Below are 25,679 nucleotides of genomic sequence, written 5' to 3' on the forward strand. Positions count from 1 at the left end.
AAATACATCTTGAAGTCCACTGCGGGTAATTCAGTGTGCTAGAGAAATGGCTCTCACATCAACACATAAATGTTATGTGTGTCTGTTCTGTGACACAAAGCTGTCCATGAATGTAGTGACAGACCAGAGGAGAACGTTGTGCATGAAACAGTCTACCAGACATATTTATAGCCTTTATTGCTGCATCAGTATAACAACAGTTGAAAACTTCATTCTGATGAAGACAAGTGCACCATAAAGCAATATCACAAAATCTATAAGGCCATATTACTAAATAACATGACATGGACCGCACTGGACAAAATGTGACCAGGGTCTACCAGCAGACCTGAGGCTCCTCCATAGCAGCCCGTCCATAAACCTCCACTTCACAGAGCGAGAGATACTCTGCGCGGTCAGGGATCACCACCGTGATAAAGCGACCCTCCATTCCCTTACAGCAGACAGCGATGGCGGCTTGAGAGACATCGGTGATGGTGCCACATCTGAAGGAGAGAGAAAACATCAGAATAGCCAACATACGGCATCTGGTTATTATATATCACATAGTTACAGACGTAAAAGTGAACACGAAGTCCGTGGAGGCGGCATAACACATTTACCAGCTACACATTGGAATTCTGGTGCTCACTTGTATATTAATAATCTGGACTATAGTGCTTTGATCTCATTCTATGACTTTCTTAAAATCCTCCCTTGTGTTCCCAGTTTCTCCCTATAGCAAGCTCTGCTGATGTTGGCTTAACCTGGCTTATTTCAAGTAGGGCAAGATGAGCCTTCTTAAGTGTTTGGCAGGGACTTTGGTCAAGTTGCAGCCTACTAGGGTCCTAGGGTCCAGCTCACAGCAGACCACCGGCCAGCTCACCCACCTTCTCTGTTTTTGTTAATGGAGCCAGATGAATTGGATAGTGACTTCTTAAGTATAAATCAAGCCAACTATCTGGATCTGCTTGTTGTTTGATGGGAATGACAAGACAGGCAACGACCTGCTATAAAATGGTGCTGTCTCAAACATCTTTCTGGTTCCAAGTGGAAGACATTTTGCCATTTGCTGCTGTCCCAAAGGTATAATCCATTATCAGGCCCATTCTCAGTTAATCAATATGTTAATCGTATCATGCAGTCAGATCATACTATAAATAGGAGGGTCTATTGTCCCAAATGCATTTATCAAGATGCCACTGGGGGGGATGAAGGGGGTTCTATCATCTCCAGAATAATCGGGAAGCTGCGCTCCGCCGGATCGACCACATTCTGTTATACCAGTGGTATGTCATTAGGAGTTTTATTTATCTCACCCTAATGATTTGGGACTCCTACACTCAGCCCAGATGGAGAGAATCCGGTCCCCCGATACCTTACTTGAGTTTATTAGTTGGTATAACGAGCAGATCACTAGCAGATAACGATATAACTGAGACTCACAGCGGGTCGTTGTTACTTCCAGAATTCCCAATTCTTATTTGGGCTCCAAGCAAACGATTTTGACAACAATCCATTCTGTTCACGATGACCACCGCGTCAATCTTAAAGCTCTTCTGGAGATCCAGTCTCCACCAGGCTCCATAGTCACCGTTTGTGTGGGCACACGCATGGATAAAGTAGTTTGTTTCTTTGTTGCCGTCAATAGCCAGACTGGCTTCCCCTGGTGGTACTTTAAAATTGTAAGTGGAGCTTTGACTGGCTGTCCCCGATCTCGCCAAGTTTACAGCTGAAATGAAAAAAATTAAATATATATATATATATATATATATAACCAATATCTTTGTTTCTTTGCAATGAAATAATTGTTACCTTTTCCACTACACGGATAACGGATAACGAGTGTAAAAATGTTTCTTAATGGTCGTTTTTATATCTTTAAACTTTAAAGGAAGATGAAAAACGGCAAATCTGCTAAGGTTTATTTGCACAATAGAATAAAAAGCAATTCATGTAAAGTGAATCGGTATCTTTAACAAGTCTTAAGGCGTTGGACTCAGTTCAATGTTCTTCGGTAAGTCTGGTTGTGGTCGGGAAATACAAAGCGTTCGTTCCGTATAGAAATGTTCAGAGCGATTCAATGATCGATCAAAGCGAACGAGCTGCCTCAGTCAAAATGCTCGTCAGATGCAAACGCCACAACCTGCACTCAGAGAACGGCAAAACCACTCAACACATTGGAGATTAGATAATATATATATATTAAGTACAAACATATTTTTACCCCCAAAACACAAGGCATGGGGGTTTAATATATATATATTTAAAAAACATTACAGGAGGGTCATGGTCACCCAAGAAGTCTTCTTCTGTCTCATCTTCTCCCCCCCCCCATAGATTGTAAGCTCCTAGGAACAGGGTCCTATTTTGCTTCTGTACGAACAGGGGGTTATTAAATGACTCTGGGTGCATATATATGTTAAATATTTTATAAAAAAACAAAAAACTTTAAGGGAGACCCAAAGCCTCGTGTCTCCCTTATCTCCTATCCGGTTTCTGGTCTTGTGGATGGACTTCATTACCAGGGGGAGTTTGGGGTAGGGAAGGACTTTTTAAAATATATATATATATATATATATATATATATATATATATATATATACAGGGGCCTAGGGGGTAGCAGTCCATGTCCCTGCCCAGTGGGCCGGTTACAACTGACTGATTTACAGCCAGCACAGACTCGGAAGCCTTTATGATGGCTGGAGGTGCTGCCCTGGGTCAGGCTTCCGTATGGTAAATATGTCACTGATCAAAGGGTGTACCTTGAAAGGGCCACTGGTTAAACTTTAACCCTCACACTACTGGTTACAGGGTGTGTAGGGGAACCACAGCTAAGGACCCATGCCTCAATTAGAAAATGTATATATATTTTTAGCCCCCCCGCCCCATTCGCTGCTATTGAGAGAGGGTATATTAATGGAATTACCTCACAACCACAACTTACAGGCGTAGAAAGAGAAGAAGATGAGGAAGTGAAGCAGTTTGAAGAATGGCTTCTTTAGGATGCAGGTCGAGTACATTAGGAGGGTAGGTGAGTATGTAGGTAGGTAAGCTTCTCTGGGTGGGTTAGGGAGACATCGGGAGCGAAAAGGTAGATTAGCTCCTTGACGAGAGAGGTGGGACACAATGTCTTTAAGGTTGACACCTTACTCTTACATATTTGTCTGCAGTAGGCTGATACGCTCCTCGAACAAATTTCTGTGGAACCCCATGCTCCTCTATTCATTTTAACAAAAAAAAGCAATACAAACATATTTAGTAAAACATATATGGAGATTCTATTACCTCCCGGCTGCAGACCACAGAACTGGGCCCATCCAACAGCTCCGCACACGAGCAGAAGGATAAGACTCTTCATCCTAACACAGAAAATCAAACTTACCATTAAACAAATGAAACGAAGCATTGAGCTTGAGACAGCTGAGTAGACGGAGGTCTGAATTGGGGCATGGAACTTCTTACATTCCCATTTGGGCAACTTACATGAAAAGAAGCCCCATAAACATTCACCAAAGGATGGAAATCACAGGAAACTCAAATGATTCAACACCCCACTGAATGGGGTGAGGAGAGACGCTGGGGGTAACTAGGAGCTCCCTTCTGGGGGATAGGTGTCCCTGTGGGGTGCATTTTCTTTATTCGTAGCGAGAGGGAGAGATGTCTAGACCTCTAGATGCCCATCTGAAATTCGACAAGTTTCCCATTGTCCATGCAAACTGTCCACCTGTCCCACTTTTGGGGTTAGTGGGGACCTTGAGCTACATAGGGAGATCCCCTAATCTTGACAAACTTAAAACGTACCTTATTGTACCATAAATTAATTTCCAAGTCACCCACTCCAGAACTAACAAGAAAAGTTAATCAATCCTCTGGAGATACAAAAATTAAAGATTTTTTCCCCATAGAAAATAGACATTTAGTACTGACCTTAATCACCTGTTTTTCTTCTGTAGCAGGGGGATACCATAAGCAGCCTTTATAAAGACTAACGTGAGGTCACTTTACGGACCCGCCCCATTTATTATAAATTGTTATTTGGACAGGATCGTGTGTAACCTGTTCTTCACCAGAAAAGCCAGATTTTTAACTTAATCCCTCCAAGCGTTTGCACTGGGTGGAAAAAAACAAATGTTAAAGGTGGCCCTTTATTATGTGCATTATAATATAATGGTATATCCATAGATCTGATGGTTGGAGAGCAGCAGGCTGGTGCACCAGGTGACATGCAGCTATATCTGGAGGCACAGGGGAGCTTGTCTCAACGTATGACTCCATATCAGGGCAGACAGCAGCGCTCCTGGGGCACCATCGACAGGCTCATCAGGGCATTTAGTGCCAAGAAGTAGCTCAAGGCCCCTGGGAATCAGCGTAGCTAAATGGACAGGGAGCATGTATGTGTGTGGGTGAGTGCATGCTCAGGGCATGTCCGTGTTTTGATTGGGGTTTGTTAATTGAGGGGCGGGAGACCCTAGGTGATATAAGGTGCCCTATGGGTGACCCCGGTCACTGTCCTTTTTTACAGACACGGCCAACAGTTTTACCTGCAAGCCCACCCTCCCTCCCTATTTCTTGTGTACTGACTTTCTTTTGTCACAGCTGGCGGTTTGCGTGTCCTTGCCGGTCTGGTTTGGTAAGTGATGGAGTTTGGATGCTGGTGTAATGGAAGGCTCAATCCTCACCTAACCTCTGGTGTTTTATTGGACGTGCCCACCGAGCTTGTTGGACGGCTGGTGGTTAGCATTGGTGGTGGGACAGCGAAAGGTAGCTGTCAATTTTGTTTGGACGAGGGGGGAGGTGAGTACCTGTGGTCTGGATTGTGCAGTGTGAGAGGCCGGCAAGGACGGGGTTAATTCGGTTCCTGTGTTGGTTATGTTTTGAATATGTTACGGTAATGTGTTATGTATATTTGTATTTATTATTTATCTGTTATTGTATATTATTCTTATTGGTTTATGGTGTTTTGGGCCAACACAGTGTTTTATGGTTTTATAATAAAATTGTGCTGTGGCCTGCTTTATCCAATTTCGGTCTCCGTGTCGTTATTTGGTGGGTTAAACTGGTATTGGGTTTACAATGCACGATACACACTACCTACATACATGGATCTACCAAAGTTTATAAAGTAAGCTAGCAGGACACTTGAGGTTATGGTTCCCCGCTTCCTCATTGGTGTACATGCGTGCCAAGGTCCGACGAATGCTGAGAAACAAAAATAAAGCTCTAGCTGGGTTACAGGAAGCCACAATTATATCCCAAAACTGCAACCCTTGCAAGGAATGAAATACGGAGCAGCAGAGTTTCAACGCAGATAAAGCCATTATATGGTCTTAGAGAGGTGCACAAATCAATCCCAATAGCCCTCAGCTGTTGAGTCCTGATGGTCCTCATTTGTGGTTCCTCTGTGTGAGTTACTGAGGATACCATGTGACATCATATTCCCGAATCCTGCCACAAACATAACTGTGATGCCCCATATTGCTTCCTGTTGACACTTAGTGCATGATGTCATATTCAATGAGCTCCATCTATTGTCTATGAGGCGCTATGAATGACATGGATAATGAGCCAAGACACAAGATAAGTGCCACTCAACACATATCAACCTTATCTTAGTGCTAGACCACATGCCGCTGTATCCATTTTACAGAAGGAGATGGTGAGGAACCATTCTAGAGCAGTCGAGGAGACTAACATTGTAATGGATAGTATTAAAATTGATCCAGACAATTACTTTGTTTTGTTTTTACTTTGTTTTCAGACAACACATTTAGTTTCCTTACCTTTTGGTTGAGACAAAATCTGGAGTGATCTTTTTATTAGGAAATTAAATTTGGAGAAATATGTTCCAAAGGGGAAAGGTCTCTCCCGATCTCCTGGGCTCATCTTTAACATACAGCAGCAGCATAGTAGGAAGACATCCAGACTCGTATTTTGCATTTCAGGACCACCAGCAACAGCAGAAGCACTGCACCAATGGATACATACATCCAGCGGCATGCTATGGGACTGAATGTCCCCCAAACGGTAGACCATGTGGATGCCATGACTCGGGCACTATATATGTTAACATACAGCGAAAACGACATGAAATAAAAACACAAGAGACATGAGGTCGTTGGAAAAAGTGTAAGGCCACAGTGCTTTATTAACTGTGACAAGTTCAAGAAAATATATTAAATATTAATAAAACAAGAGATAGGTTATGCATTAATAACATGTAAAAACCATAACCAAACAACATCTTGTAGGGATATCCCGCCAAATTCCAAACGGAGACCGTTGGGTCGGAACACCCTACCCTTCGAAAGTTCCCCCAGGGACTGAACCCGTGGAGAAAACCAGTTAAACATGAATGTTGGCATAACAACCAATCGTAAATTCAGCATACCTATCTCAAAATACTGCCAAAATCTACGCGTTTGACCGACTTAAACGCGGAGATTCCTCCACAAATCAATGGCACGTTCAATTCCCGAAGTGACCTCCAGACACCACAGATCAGCTCCCAAATCACTCAGGTGAACTCCATCGTCCCAGAAAAACGCCGGGGAGTCGGTTGTAATATCCGGGTGGGAAATAACCAGCCCACCTTGCAAAACCACGAAACGAGCAATAGCTCTATTAACGTTGAGACGAGCCCTATTGATGCCAGCCAACGACCTCGCACCCCTCCAAAACAGCCTAGGAACGATCTCGGACCATAAAATAATAACGCCGGGCATGGAAGCCTGAAAACGGACGATGTCGCACTTAATGTCTTTCTTGAGGCGCCGCAACGGCACATAACACAAGTCATTGCCGCCCGCGTGGAGGACCAAAATCTGGGGCGGCCTGTCAAGCCTGATAGCACGCTCCAATTCGTGGGCGACCCCTTCCCAGCGAAGGCCCCGCACTCCCATCCAGTGAACCTCCACCTCAGGCGAAGGAAAACCTAATTGACGACCCGAACGGCGAAGCGCCGCTCTACGCTCGGCCCAAAAAACGTAGGAGTGGCCGACTATCCATACCAAACATCTCCTGCAGGCTAAAGAAGAGAAAATACAAAAGTAAACAGTCAAACAATATCGAAAACAGGCAGGAAACCAAAGCATAGTGCAAAAACCACGCCACGACAAGAAGCGACGAAGAAAAGCACATACATGAAAACATCATGCAGCCGAGAGATATATATATACCTCACCTTTCATATTTCCTATTTTTTTTTTTTTTTTTTTTGAGTATTATTTATCTATATTTTTTTTTTTTTTTTTTTATTATTATTTTTATTTTTTTTTTAACCTATTGCTTTTCTGTATTGTTTTTTTTTTTTTTTTTTCTTTTTTTTTTTTTTTTTATTGTTTTGTTTTATCTTAGTATTTTTTTTTTTTTTTTTTTATATCAAAAGAGGGCGAATATAAGATTTAAAGCGGGCGGATTCCCAACGCCCGATTCTCTTGATAACGGAATCACACAGGCCCCATCTAGCAGCCTGCGTCGCCGCCCCAATGCGAAAAGAATGAGAACAATACTCATGAGGCGGAAGAAACAAAACAGACAGGCAGCGCCGAAACACGGCAACAAATTGAAAACGGGAAAGGCAAGAACCATCCCCATGGAGCAGCAACGGCCCAGCGCCTTGAGGCCTAATTGCCAAGTAGTTCTGTAAACAAAACAGCGGGCAGAGAGCACTGCCATCGAAACGCGCCAAATGTACCATAAAACCTTTACCGCATCTGTCCGTTTTGGAATGACAAATACGTATGGAAAGGACGTCAGCAGACAAAAACACATCGCAGTAGCGCAATCCCCCGGGGCAATGTCTGCTTGGGGAAACCAATTCAGAGATGCGAAAAGCCCCGAAAAAAGCAAGCGTAAAACTAAGCCGGAAAAGCGTACTTTCATAAGCAGAGGAGCAAACTGTAGGGAGAACAGAAAATAAACGCTCCAACAAATCCATCGTAACAGGGCGACGAGTATCACGCTGAAGGCAGCCCTTTTTGTAACCTTTCAAGGCCTGTCGAACTAGAAAACATTTCGTGAGGTCAGTGGACCCCGTAAGCTTAAAATAAAACGCCAAGGCAGCCATCTTACGAGCAATACACGCCCCGGACACCCCAGACGAATAAGCGTCGCCCAAGAACCAGAGCAGTACAGCTAACTTCTCCCCATCCGACCCCGGGTTGCCGGCTGCAGCCAACTTAGCGGACCATTCTTCCCAAATCCTACAATAAGCGGTCCACGTGGAATCAGCCACGGAGCGTCGAATTAGGGCCATCGCACCACCGCTCCCAAATCCCAAAGCTCCGCTGGGCATTCCAAGCCCTCCGGATCCGCCGCGGGGGCCAGCAACCGGAAGCGCTCCAGCTGAAACCGAGACAAAGAATCCGCAATTTCATTCTCAATACCGGGTAGATGGTGAGCCCTAACGTATAAATTAAACCGTAAACAAAGAAAAACTAAATTACGCAACAACCGAACAACCGGAGGAGAAGACGCAGTCACATTGTTGATGGCTTGAACCACACTCAAATTGTCGCAATAAAAACGCACCTTTTTGTTACGCAACAAGTCGCCCCAAATGTAAACAGAGACCACTATCGGGAAAAGCTCCAAAAAGGTCAAGTTCCTGGTCAACCCTTCGTCATGCCACCCTTGGGGCCAAGCCCCCAAACTCCAGTGCCCTTGGAAATACGCGCCATAACCAGAGGAACCGGCCGCATCTGTCCACAGGCACAGATCCGAGTTAGAAACCTCCCTATCCAACCACAATGTTTGACCATTAAAATCGCGAAGAAAAACATCCCACACCTTAAGGTCATCCCTATGATCAGCAGTCACCCTGATAAAATGGTGGGGGGCACGTACCCCAGCCGTTGCTAATGACAAACGCCGAGAAAAAACACGACCCATAGGAATGATCCGACATGCGAAATTCAACTTACCAAGGAGTGATTGCAACTCCTTCAGGGTGACCTTCTTTCTCGAAACAACCGACTGCACCGTAGACCTCAAATCAACAACCTTGTCTAAAGGGAGACGGCAGCACATGTCTCCTGAGTCGATCTCAATACCCAGGAATTTGATAACTTCCGAAGGACCCTCAGTCTTCTCAGGCGCCAAGGGGACCCCAAAAGAAGCCATGACACGCTGCGTAGTCTGTAAAAGAACCTGACAAACCCAAGAGTGTGGAGGGCCAATGCATAAAAAATCATCCAAATAATGGATCAAGGAGGGAATCCCAGATTCCGTCCTGATGACCCACTCCAGGAAGCAACTGAAAGTTTCAAAGTATGAGCAAGAAATGGAGCAGCCCATGGGGAGACAACGGTCCACATAAAACTGACCGTCCCACTTAAAACCCAACAACCTAAAACTATCCGGATGAACCGGAAGAAGCCGGAAAGCAGCCTCAACGTCAGTCTTCGCCATCAGGGTACCAGCGCCATATGAACGAACCCAATGCAGAGCCCGATCGAAGGGCGTGTAGGAAACCGTGCAATACTCCCTGTCAATCCCATCGTTAACTGAAAAACCTTTCGGATAGGACAAGTGGTGTATTAACCGAAACTTGCCCTCCTCTTTTTTGGGAACAACACCCAAAGGAGAGACAATTAAATCAGAGAACGGGGGAAACCGAAACGGACCTGCTATCCTCCCTAAATCAACCTCTTTCCGTAATTTCTCAGAGACCACAACTGGAAAAGCCAACGCAGATTGCAAATTTTTAACATCAACCGAACCCCGTTGAACCTGACACGGAATACGGAAACCCTCCGTAAAACCAAACCACAACAATTCGGCCGCCGCCACGTCCTCATAACGCTGAAGCCACGGTAGCATCGCGTGAGCGTTCACCGGGGTTGTCCCCTTTTGGAACAGCACTTGTGGCTGAGGCGGACTTAGCCTTTTTAAAGCACTTAACGGACGCATGGGAACCTCCACAGACAGAACACTCGTGTTTATATCTGCAAGAAGCGCCCCAGCGACACACGCCTTGGTTGAACTGCCAACAACAGCCTTTTTTATTACCCGCCGGGGATGCGGCTGCCGAAGCACCCCCGGCAGCCCCTGAAAAGGGGGTACCAGCGGACCTGACTGGAGCTGTAACACGGAGCCACAAGGCAATATCCTTGTGGTCCCAACGAATATTCCGCCGGACAGCCATACGCTGCCGGAATTGTTCGTCGTACCGCAGCCACGCCAAACCTCCGTATACTCTATAAGCTTCCCCTATGCTATCCATATAGCAAAATAAACCCGAACAATGTTCTGGGGTCTTCTCGCCAATAACACTCGCTAATATAGCAAAAGCCTGTAACCAGTTGGTAAACGTGCGAGGAATGAGGCGATAGCGCCTCTTCTCCTCCTCCTCCTTTTTACTGTCATCCTTGGAGCCCCTGTCCAAATTAAATTTCTCCAGGGGAAGAAGGGAAAATATCTCAATATACTCGCCCTTCCATATGCGCTCTCTCACCTCCTGCTTTAAGTGTGCCCCAAGTGGACCTTCGAAACACACGTAAACCTCCCCACGCGCCGAATCACCAACCTTTTCAGACTTATCAGAATTTTTCTCTGCAGCCTTTGCCACTGACGGCGCATCTGCGGCAGGTAAAGTCACAGGTGGAACAGACACCGCGCTGGCCGCCGAACCCACGGGGGCAGGTACAGCGCCAGCAGACTGTGGAGAATAACCACTCCAAACCGCCTGCGGGCACGAAGTACCCGCTCTGACCCTATCCTCACATTGCTGCAAAAATGACCGAAACCCGGAAAACAAATCCAAAAAAGGCGAATTGGAAAACTGAGGCAAAGGAGGAAGCGCAGCGCCCGAAACAGGAGGAGCACCCAAAACCACGGAAGGCAAAGGTAAAGAGTTAAGTGTAGGAGGGTGTTGTGCAATAGGACCAGGATCCTGAATATGCTCACCAGAACTGCCAGGTTGCAGGGGAGCCAATCCAGACGAGCCAAGATGTTCTGCAGCAGCAAGGGCATCCGGAGCGGAACTGTCGTCAGGAAACAGAACCGGAGACAAACCAGACCCCCGTGGAGACGAATCCCGAAGATCCTCAGCCGCACCAGTCACAGGAAACGCTCCGGGGGCCCCACGAGAGCGTGAAACGGCTGTAAAATCCCGGGAGACACCAACAAAATGGCCGCCCGCGTCGTCCTCACCCCGGCGCACGGCTGACTTCACAGCCCGCGACGACCTCTGCCGGACACGTGAGACCCGAGGCATGGCAGCCGCCATGTTGAAGGGAGAAGAACTGCCGGGAGCCGGAACCACCACGGAGGACACTGGACGCCGGGAACGAGAAACGGATGGAGCAGGCAGAAGTCCTGAAGCAGAGGGACGCTGAGCGGTAGGTGGTACCGCGTCCAACGAATCGTCGTCTGAATCCGGAGCCGCTGTGGGTTCAGGCGGGCAGGGGATCGCAGGAGACCGCCTTGCATTCTTGCTACGGCCGGCCGAAGACCTCCTGCGGGAACCTTCCGGATTCGGAGCCCTGGCAGCCCCAGGAGAAGCAGAAGTACGAGGCCGTCTGGCAGGCCTCCTGGAAACCTCCGGGCTAAGCCTGGACGGGGGCCTACTCCTGCGGGCCCCCGCAGAAGTAGAAGGACCGGACGGCATCTCAGGAACTAACGCTGCAAATTTTTCTTGCAGCCAAGAGCCACCATTAGCCACCGCAGCAGCCCTGATGGCAGCCAGCATGTTTTCCATGGCCTGATCAGACATGACAAGGTAAGTAGCAAATGGATGGTACAGAGAAGTCTGAAATACTTTGGTTTGTCACTCTGATTAACAGAATTTCTGATCAGTGGCGGGAAAAAGGGTCCCCTAAATAGCCACCAAAAAACCCCACCCCTAAGAGGATATGGGACCCCATAGGATGTCCCTTACATGACCCTTAAAAACCTGGCCAGCACGCTTCTAGTTAAATATAGGCCCAGTCATGCAGCCCTTCCTCTTATTATCCAGGGCTTGTCTTGACCCTCGAGCGTAAAGAAGGTGATAGGGCAGCATCATTAGGGCACTGAGCCCATTAATGTCCATTGCCCTTTGAATAATGGGCTAGACCCTACATTCTGCTCGGGGGACATGGAATAAAGAGCCCGCTGCTAATCTAAGATCCAAAAATATATGTCTTTGATCGTAAACACAACCCAGGAACAATACAAAACAGAGAGTGTGCATTGGAGGAGCTGACTCAGGTGTGCAGCCCCACTTGGTCAAGTAGCATGTGCATAACCCCCTGCTTTGATCTACATAACTATTAATAATTATGAACGGCACACATTTATTTTGTGGGCTACAATAATATGAGACTTTGCCGGTAGTGTAAGCGTATTAATGATGCAACCCGGGGACAGTATATGAAGTAAGGACACACTGCGCCTGCACAATCCCTTTTTATTTTGTGAACGACTTTTCCTTATTTATTTTGTGCTTAGCCGGTAGTCTAAGTATATTACTGAAACACGACCCAAGGAAAGCAGTTAAAGAAATTACTTCTAATTTTAAAAAAATATTAAAAAAGGAACTTCTGCTGCAGTCCCAGTAGGACAATAAAATGAAGGATTAGTGGTTGTACAGTTTCTACAATCTACCCAACCCTAGGCTTTGTGCATCTGCACTGGTAGTGAGATGCGCCTCGGTTTGGTGATGAACGTCCGATCATTAAACTGGAGATACTGGATACTAACGGAGATTAAATACCCCAAAGCTACGTCATTGTCGCAATTTTCGACTAAGTGGGTATTATGCAATATGTGCAACACACATACAAGATGCGAATTGCGTACAACACCATAGAACACACCGTGTACTCAGAGAGTATGAGAAATTCTCTATCTGGGGTCCTGAGCTTGGGCGCTGAATGGTAAGGACCTCACGTTTGGGAAAATAAACATGTCAGGAATGCATAAAAGCTGCTCTTATTACCATGGAAACCAAGCGACGGGTTCGAGCAGAAAGATTTCACTGGTGGATAAGGACATCTTAAGCTATTTGTACATAAGCCCAACGCGTTCAGGAATGATAATATTAATGTGCAAACATATAACGACTTTGTTAAATCCACTCATGTCCTCCCAGTACGCAAACATTACCCACACAATCCCCGTGAACTTTAGCCTCGCACCAGCGAATACACGTGTGAGCTCAGCCATGCACGTTACACCAAAAAAGTGTATTCGGTAATAAGGTAACCGGCAACCACATTATGTACGTTATTACTATGTCATTCGACAAGCATGTTGTTGTTCTGGATGTCGATAGATTTTGGCTGGCAGGGTATCATATTTTTATGGCCATGAAATGTATATGCTGGGTAGCGCTGTTAGAAGCACCAGACTCTACGTTCTCACCCTTGGTCTCGTCCATACGTTCAACGAGGACATACAAATATTGTTATTATAAATCCTCTCAGAGTTTCTATGCTGCACCTACACCCATGTATCTTCTCTTGGCCAGAGTATATCCCAAAACAAGGTCCATAAAAATGGAAGAAGATCAGTTTAGCAGCTGGGGAAAGGAGACTTGGTGGATTGATTGAGAGATTGATTGACAGAAATGCTACTACAGCCAGTGGTGTATGCAGGTTTTGTGCTGCCCTAGGCCTGACTAAACTCTCTCGCCCTCTAATTTAAATTTTCCCTACCTCTTGTCACGGACTGGGTTCAAACAGGTGACTAAAAGACCCAGCGCGCCCAAAGGTTGCGTGCAGGAGTTACGGTGCAGTAGTGGAGTTGAACAGGGCCTGGTTGCAGGGCGACCACACTCACCCAGGTGTTGAGTATCTAGGGATGTGCAGCCAAACACCAGTGCCCTCATATAGCAGCGGATGTAGTCCAGAACAAAGTGAAATCCTGCAGGCACCCTGGAACAGGCATGAGACATCGCACAAGACTCATATGCAGGATGCTGCAGGCTGGGAGAATGGAAGCTAAGCAAAGGGTATAGCAGAAACATAAAAAGCAAGGGACAGGGAGACCAGGCACGAAACATAACCAGACAAGACATACATGTTACAGGGCACTACAGTGAACCAGACAAGGAATAAACATTACTAGACAAGATATGCATGATACAGGGCACAACAAAGGACAGGGAAGAAGGCAAGGCACACAGGGGAAGGAGTGAGGAGCCGGAATCCTCAGACACTTCTCCTTTAAGCAAGGATAGGTCATATTGACTAGGACATGGGGAGAGGAGAGAGGAACCAGAATCCTCAGATGATACAAGGAAGAAGGGCAAAGGTACATAAGAGACAGACAAACAAATACAGAAACTAGCCTAAGACTGTTTGATAATAATTGGAGATTCCGTCACATCATATGGCCATAGTATGCTTAGCCCACCACTACGCCAAAGTACTCCAATGACGGTGGGTCCTAACGCTAATCCCTGCTGACAGTGGTACGAAACAAACCAAACATGTAAACCAAACATGTAAACCAAACACATAGCACTGAGACATACCTTAGACTGCAGACTGAGACAAACAGAACACACAGGTGGGGCGCAGCTTATAAAGGAAACAGAGCTGAAGCAAAGAGCTGAAGCAGAAGCAAGGAATGGAAGATCAGAACAGAGCAAAAGGAAATCCAGGAATGGATCGAAGCAAAACAGGGAAATGGAAACAAGACAGATATGCAGCTCCACAGCCTGGGCAGAACGTGACACCTCTCCTTTCCAGGACACACCTCTTCCCATCCCCAAACATCTCTGTCTCCAGCTTAATAGTGCCCTATTTGTGCCCACACAACTTAACAGTGCCATATTTGTGGCCAAACAGCTTGTCTCTGACATATTTGTCCCCAAACAGCTTAAAAGTGCCATCTGTGTGCCCTTCACTGTTCATCGATTCTTTAACCTATGCGTTCCTTATCTATAGATTGCTACGGCTGTACAGTATATATGGCTGATATCAGCATTGTCTGAACGGCTAGCTACAGGTTGTTCAGGACTTTCTTTTAGGTGATACATATTTGAAAGTCGAAGGATAAATATTTGTCTTACATTTACCTCCAGTCTTATTTTTTATTATTATTTGGGTATTCAGGTATTGGGTAGTGGTTTCATTTTATTATATTATTCTCTGTGACAATATCAGCAGAAGGCATATTGGGATACGGGGACTTAACTTGTAAGGTCTCTATTTCTTGCGCTGTTTTATAGTTTCCTGGGCAAATGCCCCGTGGGCTCTCACAAATAAACAAGTAAATCAGCATTACCCCTTCCTTTAAAAGTCTTTTGCACCTTGCTGTTATCTTTCGTAATACAATTCCATCACTCTAGGTCAGGCTCGGACTGGCCATCTGGCACACCAGGGAAATGCCCTATGGGCTGGCGGCCGAGAGCCCCACAAACTCACTCAATCTGCCACAATACGTTTGTCTACATGCTACGCTAGTGTAAAATGTATATCTAGCGATGGTTTATTTGCTCAGTATTTGATATTTGACACTTTGGTGCTCACTCAGCCCCATTCTCTCAATCGCAGTATATTTTGTTTTAAATAAGTCCTTCCTGATCCTGGCTTCTGTCCGTCTCCCCGCTATAGTTAGTCGTCTAATTTATACACTATAAGAATTAATTATTTTTGTGAAACTACACAAAAATCCTTCCTTATAGGGTATGTTGTCTTGTTTTTGGTGCCAGTGTTGGACAGAAGACGTTCCTGAAGTGACGACGCTGAGGAGATCCCAGCATGTGAGACAACGAGGCTCCGATGGGTAAAGGGACTGGGGTGGATTTCAGTCGTCGAGAAAAGGGAGATCTTGGATAAGCAGGGAGCGACTTCTGTATCACCCTCTTCTTCTGGTTTTGTTAATGCAGCCAGGTGTACTGGAAAGTGACTCCTTAACCCCTTCATTCCCCTATAGACATACCAGGACGTCCAAAAAACGCCTATTAAGAAACCCCTATGGACATCCCGGTACGTCCAGCCCTTCGTGCAGCATCAGGGACACATCCCTGCCGCTGCACGGGAGACCAGGCTGTCGTTTGGCATTGCCGGCTTTCTGCTGTCCAATCTCCTGTAACAGCTTCCGGCATGAAAGTCGGTAAGCTGTTACACTGTTTCAAACGCGCGATCGGGCATTCCCTTCCGGGTTGCGTCACTGCTGACATCGGAGCAGGTCATCGGAGGACAGGATATCCCGCCCTCCTATGAGGCACAGAGACGTTGCGATCTCTATGCAGGTCTGTGAGGACCTGCAAAGAGATCACAGTGTGATCAGTGCAGGGGGATCGCGGGGAGGGGAGTGAGAAACCATGTCTCTCACGCCCCCTCCCATCCTGAAACAGAAAAGTGAATTCATTAAAAAAATAATATTAAATAAATCATTAAAATAATAATATAAATAATACTAAAAAAAATTATAATGTGAGCTGTGATGTCATTGTGACATCACTGGCATGTTCAGGAGGTCCCTAAGAGGACCTCTAACCATTTCTGTGTTAAAAAAATATATAAAAAATACAAAAAAAATGAAAATTAAATATATAAAAATATATAAAAATATTAAAAAACCTTACTTCCCATTGCCCTAGCATAACATCTAGCCAGTATAACCCTCCTGCCCCCGTTCACAACCCCCAAACCCGTTAAGCCATAGGCATAAAAATTATACAAAATTGTACACCTTATAGTATGCTCCCTGGTGCTGGGAAAGTCTGGAAAATCTATATAAATTAGGTATTTCTGAAATCAGGACACCTGAATTAATAAACTTGGAGGGGATTTTCTATCACTTTACCTAATTTTGTGAGGATTCAGAGGGAAAATGTAAAAAAAACTAGTGTTTTTTTTCTAATCTTCGCTAGTTTTTACTAAATTTCTCATTCTAAATTTTCAGCTAATCATCCAACTTTGGTATCAAATGAAAGCTCTATCTCTCCTTGAAAAAAACAATATATAGTTAACATGATTACACTGGAAAAGAGAATAATCGCTAAACCGACATACCCCAAAAATGGCAAAATTGTTCCGGGCTTTGAGGTACCAAAAACCCCTGGGATTGAAGGGGTTAAGTATGAATCAACTTTCTGGATCAGTTGATGGGACTGACGAGACATCGACCTGCTATAAAATGGTGCTGCCTCAAACATCTTCCTGGCTTGGGTGGTATCTCAGCACCTGGTATAACAAAAACTTTACAAATAAGAAGCTCATGAAACCGGTTCCAAGTGATTGTCGTGTTACCATTTGTTCCTGTCCCAGAGGTTTGATTCATTATCAGGCTCAGACACATTCTCAGTAAATCCATACGTTAACCGGATCATGCAGTCAGATCATACTATAAATGGAAGGATCTATTGGCCGAAATGCATTTATAAAGATGCTCTCAGGTGGGGGGAATCCTATAATCTGCAAAATAATCTGGAAGCTGCGCTCCACCAGCCCGAACACATTCTGTTATGAGATCAGGGGTTATCTATCTCCCCCTAGAGACAGGGCCGGCCCTACAATGGAGCCGACTGGGGCGGCACTTTGAAGGGGCGGCACTTTGCCCCAAGCGGTTTTTTTTTTGTTTTTTTTTGAAGCGGAGGAGAGAGAGAGGGGCACCGAGTGGTTTTCGCTTACCCGCTCGGCGCCCCTCTCTCTCTCCTCTGCGGCGAGTTTCCCTGTTCGGTCTCTGTGCCGGCTTGTAATGCAGAGCGCCGGAAGTGACGTGAATTTCCGGCGCTCAGCATTACAAGCCGGCACCGTGGCAGCACAGGGAGACTCGCTGCAGGACTGTTTAAGGGTAAGTACCGGTGGGGGGCATTTTAAACTTCGCCCCAGGCGGCGTTAAGTCTTCGGCCGGCCCTGCCTAGAGATTTGGGGTTCGTACACTCAGCCCAGAAGCAGAGAATCCAGCCCCCAATACCTGACATGAGTTTATCAGTTGGTATAAGTAACAGATAGCTGGATATAACTGAAAGCACAGACCTTGACACATTATATATAGCCAATATCTTTGCTTCCGGGACTTCTAAATGCAGAACCCATGCCTAGAAAGAATTATATGCTCATGTAAAATATGATCTCATTCTTACTTTTTCTACGGGATCAGAAAAAGCCGACAGTGATAGGTCGTTGCCATACGAAGCCTAAAGGTTCTATGTTTTTATACGATTAAACCTTAATCTGCTAAGGTTTATGAATGAAATAGAGAGCAATGAATGTTTTGTCTAAATGGAACAACATCTTTAATAAGTCTTAAGGCTATGAGTCAGCGTTTTAGTTTTGTCAATCAGGTTTATTGATTATCTGCTGCAGGTTATATAGCCGGCTTCGAACCAACTCGATGCACTAAACACCCGTTGCTGCTCAGTGTATGACCTCATCTAACAGCATCAACAAGTCGGGAGGATAAAAGAGGTTTTATTCTATAAGGGTGCTGAACAGTAACCATTATTATTCAATATATTGGCAAGACAGAGATTAATAGATTAATAGAGTCACTGCTGGGTGCAGCTTCACATATTGGGGTAATATCATTAGTCACCAGATGTCCTGAGATTAGCCCCATCCCAAAGTGAAATAGGACAGGAGATTGTTAGATGCCCCGTTCATTGCATCATACAGTCTGTTTCCACCTTGAGGAGGAATAAAACAATTGGTAAGGGACTAACGTATAAGTGCCTAAACGCTGTGACCCAAGGACCTGGAGAACAGCTCTTCACCAGAGGTCTCCACGCGAAACCAGGTATGGTCATCAGGCTCAGGTTGGGATTCTTCCACCTTATCTCCCAATGTATTGGAACATTCACGTGACACATACTTGAAGGTTGAAGGAGAAGTATTTGGCTTACGTTTACCTCCGGTAGTCTCCGTCTGTCTTTTTTTTTTTTGCAACTGACATACGCTTCCCATTCTTTTACAGAATTACCATCTTTCCCCTTCCCTTTCACCTGCTCAAATAAACAAGTAAATCAACATTCCACCTTAAAAAGCCTATTGCAACTAGCTATTATTTCTCATAATACAATTCCATCTCTCTAGGTCAGGCCCGGACTGGCCACTGGGCAAATTCCCCGTGGGCTGGTGGTCGAAAGCCCCACAAACTCACGCGATCTGGAACTGCAGCGGCAAATCGGGGGCAAATCGTCCACACGCTACGCAAGCATAAAATGTATATCCAGCGATTGGCTGCACCTATGTCATCATACAGCCATTTCTTATCCTATCCCGAGCATATAAACATTAAAAATCCCACAATTTGACCACGCTGAGGAGATCCCAGCAAGTGAGACAACAAGGCTCCGATGGGTAAAGAGACTGGGGTGGATTTCGATGAGAAAAGGGAGATCTTGGATAAGCAGGGACTTCTGCATCTTTCTAGAGAAATCTGCTGGGACATTGAGTGTTCGTGTTGAATGTGACATGAGATGCGAGAATACCTGAACTGCTGGTCATGTGAGTGATGGCGCTCAAGCACCCGCATAAGGCGTTGATTTCCCTCCGTGATTTTTTCCTTATGAAACATATGGGGGAATTTTATGGCGGATGGGTCCCAAACCCTATGTTTTATAATTAGTCTGTTTTTACAGTAGACTAACCAATATTGGTGTTTATGGCTTACAATAAGTAATATATATGTATTAGAAACCCACCCTATGGGCATACCATTGGAAACTTAATAGATAATGCTGGTGGAGACACCTTTCACCATAAATCATTAGGTAATAATAAGAGCTGTGAAGGCGAGAGTCCCCCATTACTTTATTCTGATGAAGACGAGTGCACTTTCAAGCAAAAGGGCTAAGAATCCTGTTTCTTGGATCTTGAAAGCAAAATTGTACAAAATTGATAAGGCCATATTCATTTTTTTCAGTCAGGGTCAGGATTATTAAATGACATGACATGGACCGCACTGGCCAAAATATGACTAGGAGCTACCAGCAGACCTGAGGCTCCTCTATAGCAGCCTGTCCATAAACCTCCACTTCACTTTAGGGGTAACACAGGATCGGGAGAGTGAAGACCGGGGGGATTAATCCTCAAGACTGTCGATGTTGTAAGAAGCTGAGAATCAGCCTGTGACCGACTCAGACGGTGACTTCTTTCCTAACCATGATCAGGCTGTTCTTGGCAAACCACAAAGCAGCTTTAACACAACAAACTTCTTCTATGGCCCTCTGCCTGAGTTCTGCTCTGCTCTGAGAGGAACTTCATGGAGTTTCTCCCCCACGATGCACAGGGGCCAGTGTCTGAAGGTATACAGACTCCTGGCATGCAGAAACGGGGAGGTCTCTCTTAATAGCCATCCACGCCAGGTCCTTGCGTCTATTAGTCGGTCTGCTCAATGCCACATTAGTCCAGACTCTGGAATCTGACAATATTTGTGGACCCTTCAGTGTCCTCCCTTCCAGACCGTTCAGTAGAATTCGCCTTACAGTTTGTGTCTGGGTATTAATACATCGTGGCATCTGTGTAAACGTTAGCTAGGGATTTGGGGGATTAGCTTGGGGAGCTTACTCTCTAAGCGGGAAGATTGAACTCTGCCCCATCCATCTTCTACGTGGGTTGACTGGCCATGCGGGCGAGGTAAGCCGCTGTGCAGAGGGTTTCCCACAGAAACACCCCGCAGAGTGTCGTCTCATAAAGGAGCAGGTCCCTCAGAAAGACGTGACTTCCCTGAAAGCACTTTAACAGTTTCTTAGTGTTACAGTATTAAAGTTACCGGAGCCCCAGAGAGAACCTATAAAACACTTCACTCTGACGACTGTCCGTGAGGACCACGGAGACGGTCAAATGGCCTACTAGATATTATTTTGCTAGAAGCCGCGCAATAGGGCAGCTGTCTGATTTTTTCTAATTCTACTTTGTGTAGAACCCAACAATCCAATGATTTTTGTCACTTGGGTGAATTTTACGACCGGGTCCATTTTAGATCCAGGTTCATTGATTACATTTACACCAGAGATTTGTCCTGGAATTATCCATAATTCACAATATGAGAGAAGACAGCTGGGAAGTGGATTGAAGATAGATCAAGACAATGGTCATGTCGTCTTCTTCTCCCACCTGACCATTTTTCTTTTTGGAATAAGTAGAAAACCTGAACACACTCTTTATAGTTTATATTATGCATTTAATGTTCCATAAAATGCCTAGATCTGTTCCAAGCATCAGAGGGCAGAATATACAAGATATGGAAGCATTCCATGGGAGCGTTAATAGATAATGCTGGTGGAGCCACGTTTCACCATAAATCATTAGGTAAAATAATAGATGGATTGAGAATTACACAATTACAAAACAAAGTCGGTATCAATTTTCAAGCGAAGGCTAGGTTTAGCAAATAACCTAATGGGGAATGCTCTGGCCAAGGTCTACCAGCAGACCTGAGGCTCCTCTACAGCAGCCCGTCCATAAACCTCCACTTCACAGAGCGAGAGATACTCTGCGCGGTCAGGGATCACCACCGTGATATAGCGACCCTCCATTCCCTTACAGCAGACAGCGATGGTGGGGTCAGAGACATCGGTGATGGTGCCACATCTGAAGGAGAAAGAAAACCTCAGAATAGTTAACGTACGGCATCTGCGGAGTTTAGATCATCCATATCACATTATCAATGACGAAAAGTAGCCATGAAGCTCCTAGAGGAGCGTAACACATTTACTGGCTTCACATCAAAATTCTGGTGGTCATCTGCATACTAATGGTATCAGTCTGGACCGTAGAGCTTTGATATCTTACTACATCTCTCTTTAAGCCTCCCTCGTGTCTCCTGCTTCCTTCTCTATATCTCATTATAGCAGGTCGTAATGGATGATTTAAGGCAGGGACTTTCTTTAAGCTGCGGGTGAGTTGTTGCTCAGCCGAGCCTGGGGTCTGGCTCATGCCACGCCTGACTATCTGGACCTGTGCATCATTTGCTGTGAATGAGGCAACGACTTGGTGTAAAATGGCGCCACCAATTCTTTTGCTCCCACTCATGGCTCAGTGGAACCAGGGACTGCGCATGCTTTAATGTGATCTCATACGAGACAGAAGAACACAGCATATGACCAGAACATGAAGGACTGGAGACGGATATACAACAGGAACGACTCACAAGGACAAATATATTTGTAGTTTTAAAGCACTATCAACTAAATCACATTAACCAGATTCAGTATCCCGGCCTTACCGGTACCTGAGCACAGGCAGAGATGTTCAATCGAGGGAACCTTCCAAATACGCAGCTCATCAAATGGAGAACCCTGACTGATATAGTATAGTTCATTCTCAGTTAATCAATTTGTTAACGGTATTATGCGGTCTGATCTATTGGGTTAAATAGCCCTGAGGGAACAAAGGAGGTCCTATTATCTCCAGAATAACCTGGAAGCTGCGCTCCGCATTACGTGACCTTACATGAGTTTGTAAATTGGTATGAAGATTACTTGAGACTCACATCGGGTCGTCGTTACTTTCGGAATTCCCAACTCGTATTTGGGCTCCATGCAAACGATCTGGACAACAATTAATTCTGTTCACGATCACCACCGCGTCAATCTTAAAGCTCTTTTTGAGATCCAGTCTCCACCAGGGTCCGTGGTCAGCTTTGGTGTGGGTACACGGGTGCACAAAGTGGTCTGTTGTTTTGATTCCATCAATAGCCAAAAAGGCTTCAGGAAGTGTTGGCAATTGATCAAGTTCGTAAGTGGAGCTTTGACTGGCTGTTCCCGGTCTCGCTACATTTACAGCTGAAGGGGAAAAAAAAAACCACAACACAGCCAGCCATAGATAAATGGGTCAATTCACTAAGTGGTTATTTGAGTTCAGTGTTAGTTTTTCTTTTAGCACCAGCTCAACAACTTGAAGATTCACTAATTTGGGCTAAGTTACTTTAAATTTGCACATTTCAGACGAGGACATGCTAGTTCGGTTTGCATCGTATGTCCTCTCTTAAAACTCGCAAAAATATAACCCCTTTTTTTAAATAGTATTCGAAAGGTCCTATATAATCATGGACCCACAGCCACGCATCACCTAATCCCGCATTCAGTTGACAAAAATAACCGTTAGGGAGGCATCTTTGCCAATGGGCGGGGGGGGGGGGCAAGGATGCCATGCGGTCTTTGGGTAAGGAGTTTAAATTGAATTCTGGAGGCTATGTAGAGCCAGTTGAAGCAGCAGATGAACAGATGTTGCAAAGAAGTTTAGTACGGCAGAGGTATTTAGAATTGACCGGAAAGGTGTTGGAAGGGGGTGGTCAGAAGAGGGTAATCTAGGCAGGATATCATTATTTATTTGGTTGAAAGCATTTATGCAGATTCTCTCACCTCCTGGCTGCAGACCACAGAACTGGGCCCATCCAACAGCTCCGCACGCAAACAGAAGGACAAGGTGCTTCATCTTAATTAATCTTAATGATAGAGAAAATCAAATTTATCATTAAACAGCAGAAATAAAACATTGGGCTGAGATCTGAGTTGACCAATGGAACTCCTTCCATGCACATTTGGGTAACTCATTTGAAAGAGCGCCAGGGGGGGTAGTGTCGGAAGAGGTGACACCGGGGAAATCACAGGAAACCCCCACGGCATGGGGTAAGGACAGAGGTCGCGATACCCAGGAGCTCTGTTTTGGGCAATATGTGCCCCATGGGGTCATTTTTTTTTACAGGGTGTAGGCAAGATGTCTGCACTTTCTTGGCCAAGATGACATTCCACTCCAAGCCAGCCATGTCTCAGGCAGAACTGCGTATATATGGTAGCCATGTACACCCTCGGGGCAGTTATTTCGATCCAGAGGGCATTGTGGGTGATCTTAGAATGTGATGCCCCCCCCAAAACATTTATCTTAGCATTGCCCTCTACTACATCAGCTAAATGTCTGTCGTTTCTCACTTATCAATCTGACGTAGAAATAGAGGAATCGACAAAATAATAATTAGCACTTTTATAGGAAACGGAAGGTAAATATTTAGCCCTCACCGAAACGACCCGTTTCTCTGCTGGAGCGAGCTAAGAAACCACCATGAGATTTCTGAGGGAAAAACAATCCTTCTGGCTTGTCTGGTGTCTGTAGATGAGTGTTTAATAATACTTCTACTGGAGCGGAAACATTAAGCAGCCTTTATATAAATTCCCACGCCGGCCCTTAACGGAAACTTCCCTTTCCTCAGAAATCATTATCTGGGGATTAATCTGAGGTTATTTAAATAGTTGGTAGTAAAAAAAGGAAACAGGGTTACGGAGAAGTGTGTTATATGCTTCCCTGTTCAGGCTGCCTGCTCTGTATATACTGCATGTCACGTACCGCGGGCTCTGTATATATTGCATGCTACGTACCGCGGGCTCTGTATATATTGCATGCTACATACCGCGGGCTCTGTATATATTGCATGTCACGTACCGTGGGCTCTGTATATACTGCATGCTACGTACCGCGGGCTCTGTATATATTGCATGTCACGTACCGTGGGCTCTGTATATACTGCATGCTACGTACCGTGGGCTCTGTATATACTGCATGCTACGTACCGCGGGCTCTGTATATACTGCATGTCACGTACCGTGGGCTCTGTATATACTGCATGTCACGTACCGTGGGCTCTGTATATACTGCATGTCACGTACCGCGGGCTCTGTATATACTGCATGTCACGTACCGTGGGCTCTGTATATACTGCATGTCACGTACCGTGGGCTCTGTATATACTGCATGTCACGTACCGCGGGCTCTGTATATACTGCATGCCATGTACCGTGGGCTCTGTATATACTGCATGTCACGTACCGCGGGCTCTGTATATATTGTATGTCACGTATCGTGGGCTCTGTATATACTGCATGTCACGTACCGTGGGCTCTGTATATACTGCATGTCACGTACCGCGGGCTCTGTATATATTGTATGTCACGTATCGTGGGCTCTGTATATACTGCATGTCACGTACCGTGGGCTCTGTATATACTGCATGTCACGTACCGCGGGCTCTGTATATACTGCATGTCACGTACCGTGGGCTCTGTATATACTGCATGTCACGTACCGTGGGCTCTGTATATACTGCATGTCACGTACCGCGGGCTCTGTATATACTGCATGCCATGTACCGTGGGCTCTGTATATACTGCATGTCACGTACCGCGGGCTCTGTATATATTGTATGTCACGTATCGTGGGCTCTGTATATATTGCATGTCACGTACCGTGGGCTCTGTATATACTGCATGTCACGTACCGCGGGCTCTGTATATATTGTATGTCACGTATCGTGGGCTCTGTATATACTGCATGTCACGTACCGTGGGCTCTGTATATACTGCATGCCACGTACTGTAAGCATACCTTGGAACTTTGTGGTTGGGCAGTCCTACCGACGTTGGGTGCGAAGCTAGCCCCATACCTAGGAAGAAGGGGGACTGGGCGGGAAGTGGGGTGCCTCACAACAGGAGTTTCATGGTGACCCGGAGAAGCGGTGCTCCTTATTGAACCAATTAAAATTACATCGATTTCTCGGAGTATTAAGTTGCACCGAAGATAAATTTAAAGTCAAAATCTGTGTTTTGTTTATTTTCAATTTATAATTTGAAAAAACTTACTATATTCCATTATGATAGAACGGAGGTTTCCGGGTCTGTTATGGTCAAAAGGATATCATCCGCTTAAAGAGTGGTTTTGTATACACGAAAAGGAATCTCGACGCCATAAATCGTAGAGGGCTGTCTAATAAAGGCTGCCAAGATTTAGAGTAATGGAGCTAACGGGCAACCTTGTCGAGTACCA

The 25,679-nt window shown here is 45.4% G+C and overlaps 1 protein-coding gene across 1 annotated transcript; it reads right to left on the bottom strand.

Annotated features, from left to right (window-relative positions):
* Positions 1–316: 316 nt before the first annotated feature.
* Positions 317–23,300, bottom strand: LOC149277883 (uncharacterized). The gene is made up of 6 exons (XM_089502604.1): positions 23,228–23,300; positions 22,357–22,648; positions 21,314–21,455; positions 10,342–10,348; positions 1,426–1,711; positions 317–485 (listed from the first exon to the last, which is right to left on the bottom strand). The coding sequence occupies exons 1-6, from the start codon at positions 23,298–23,300 to the stop codon at positions 317–319; spliced, it is 969 nt and encodes a 322-aa protein (XP_089358730.1).
* Positions 23,301–25,679: the final 2,379 nt, after the last annotated feature.

Source organism: Sceloporus occidentalis, unplaced genomic scaffold (assembly GCF_023333645.1).
Source record: "Sceloporus occidentalis isolate IW3139 unplaced genomic scaffold, rSceOcc1.0.p SCAF_206, whole genome shotgun sequence".
Taxonomy (NCBI): Eukaryota; Metazoa; Chordata; class Lepidosauria; order Squamata; family Phrynosomatidae; genus Sceloporus; species Sceloporus occidentalis.